The 2,937-nt window shown below is 35.5% G+C and overlaps 1 protein-coding gene across 1 annotated transcript in view; it reads left to right on the forward strand.

Moving 5' to 3' along the window:
- Positions 1-242, forward strand: part of LOC110315158 (vomeronasal type-2 receptor 1-like) — a gene marked incomplete at its 5' end in the record, with an annotated part of 7,927 nt that extends 7,685 nt beyond the window's left edge. Inside the window, one exon of the mRNA XM_021189286.1 lies at positions 7-242. Within this exon, the coding sequence (XP_021044945.1) occupies positions 7-242 (236 nt within the window). The remainder of the gene's footprint in view (positions 1-6) is intronic.
- Positions 243-2,937: the final 2,695 nt, after the last annotated feature.

The following is a 2,937-nucleotide window of genomic DNA, read 5'->3' on the forward strand; positions in this document are numbered from 1 at the left end:
TGAGCACTAAAGGCAAATTCAAAGTGGCTGTGGAAATCTTTGCTATTTTGGCATCCAGCTATGGTTTGTTAGGCTGTCTATTTCTTCCCAAGTGCTTCATTATCTTGCTGAGGCCAAAGAGGAACACTGATGAAACTGTTGGTGGAAGAGTCCCCACTGTTGACAGGAGCATCCAGCTGACCTCAGCTTCTGTGAACAGTGAGCTGAACAACACTTCAGTGTCCAGTGCTCTGGATGAGTAGAGCTGTGAGCTCCATGTAATATGTAAAGATGGATAAAGTCATAGCTCAGTCTTCTCCTTTACATTGTTGTTCAAGTAGCTGATGATATTAGTTATTAATATTGGGGATTTGACCTTTTATAATATAATCTAGCGTAATAAATAAAATCTAATTCTATAAAATGCTCTTCGGCAAGGATTATAGAAATCCTTGAAATTGAAAACTATTTCATTACAATATTTTCTGGTGATTTTACAGTAGAGGATATAACAGATATTACTTATCTCAAGTGTTAAGGAAAAGGATAGGAAGATATTTTCAAACCATATTGTCTTTATTAACATGTAACAGGAATAGAAACTTCTCAAAGGAATGGTGATTGCCCTGGGACTTTCTAGGAAATCCTATGTGTTGCATTTATTCTGTAAGTGGGAAACTGTCAGTTTGAAAACACTCTTTTTAGAAACAAAAACAAGTGGAATGAAAATGTCAGCATAGTAGTTGAGTATCTTCTATAGAAAAGATCTTGATTTCAAAGAAATTTTACAGTAAGTTAACCAGAACAAGTAATTAGATGCTAGTGTGGAGAGAAAAATTCAGGGGTATTTGGCATGAAATTTTGCAAAGTAGAATTTAATCACATGTCCTATTCATCGAGATATCTGGCTTATAGATATAGATACTTTATAGGTGATTGGTAGATAAATAGATAGATAGATAGATAGATAGATAGATAGATAGATAGATAGATAGATAGATAAATAGATAGACTGGTTGATGACAGATAGAAGAGTTTAAAAATATAATTTCTGTAAGTACTAACTAAACAAAATTACAGGGAAGTATTTGAGTTGAGAATTTCAACAGTAACAGGTTATCAATTAAATCCATAATCTTTTTGTAGATTATACCAAACATATAAAGGAACTGTTTTCATGTGTAACTTTAGAGTCTTAGAGTAAAATGGTTATCTAAAATAGTATCAATCTAACCATTGTTGATTAAATACATATACATTGTTATAAAACAGTCTTATTACATATAAAATAAAAATATCTTTCAGAAAAAATAATTATAGCTTATTTTTTCCTTTTTTATTGGCTATTTTATGTATTTATATTTAATTGGTTTGCCATCCAGAATCCTCCTATCCTATTCCCTCTTCCTCTGATTCTATGAGGGTGCTCCCCTCTTACCCACCCACTCTCACCTCATTGCCAGGGCATTTGCCTACACAAGGGAAACAAGCCTTGATAGGACCAAATGATTATAGTCTAATTTATAGTGTGATTTTATTCTTTGTAATCCATGATGTACAAAACATTACAATATGACTTATGGTATTGAAATATATTTTCTTATGGGAAAAATTCTAAGTAAGCTTTTTTGTAAAGAGAATCTCAGTAATTGTTGGTGAGCATTTGTGTGGACATTCAGTGGGCACTTGGATCAGATTAGAATTAATTTCAGAAGGTTGGATCAAAATTATGTGATGGTTGCCTTGAGAAGTAGTATAAAGATTAATCAGATGACAAACAGAATTGCCAAACATCTTTCTTAGAGTTGAAAAAATATATACAGGATACATTTTTTTTTGGTTTCTGGTCTGGTCTGGTCTGGTCTGGTCTGGTTTTGTCTGGTCTGGTCTGGTCCATTCTTCTTCTTTCCCATTCAATTTGGTTCATTTGATATATTTAAACCCACTGAAGACATATTCCATGTTAATTAATCTTCTTGGCTCATCCTTTTGTAGTTAATTCTTTTTTGAACATCTGTATATGAAATAAATATACCAACAAAAGGGTGACACATCTCAGAAGAACCTCAATAAAGCTACCCTAGTCTCATCTCTTCTCTGAATATCAACTCCCAGTGGCTATTCATCATCAATGAAAACATCCACTGACAGAGCCATATGCTAAACACTCTCTTACTGTTGTAAATCTCCAAGCCAAATAAACCTGGGCAATGAAAACACAACTCAATTACTATGAATATATGCTGTGCACCTAGATTGGGCAGATCTACCACTGTACTACCATGTTCCCCATATAATAGACCCCTTTTAACTTGTGGTTTCTCCAGGCCAGGTGCTTCTTCTCCACTTTCCTTCTTCCTCCTCCTCTGTTGTCCTCTCTCACTTTCTTTCCCAAAACTTTCCACTCCACCTCCCACACTTTCTCTGACCAATCACTAGCTCTAGACTTTATTTATAAATTAGGGTGGGAAGAAGGTTTATGGGAAATCAGCTGAGTGCTGAATTCATTTCTGGTTTACAAGCCCTCACAGGAGAACAGATTTACCATCAAATACACTTAGCCCCAGGGCTATCCACAACTCCCTCCAAACAACTTCCTGTTTTCAACTGTTGCCTTTTTATACTCACAACCATTTCATACAACTCAACTCCACTTCTACAACTCTCAAACATTCCTGTCATTTACTTGTTTGCTAGTTTGCTTCACTGTTGTGGTTAAAAATTAATGACCAGAAGCAACTTTGAATGGACAGGCTTTATTGTANCTAACAGCTCCCAGGTAACACTCCATCACTGAGGAATTTCAGGTCAGGAGTGCACAGGAATCTAGAGACAGGAAGGGATTCAGAGAACATGAAGGCATTCATTCTGGCCCCTTCCAGGCACTGAATGAGGATGCTGCTGCTTTCTATTTACGTATTCTCTGTCTCCTCACTCTGCCTTCAAAGAAGACCTAAT

Source organism: Mus pahari, unplaced genomic scaffold (assembly GCF_900095145.1).
Source record: "Mus pahari unplaced genomic scaffold, PAHARI_EIJ_v1.1 scaffold_13537_1, whole genome shotgun sequence".
Taxonomy (NCBI): domain Eukaryota; kingdom Metazoa; phylum Chordata; class Mammalia; order Rodentia; family Muridae; genus Mus; species Mus pahari.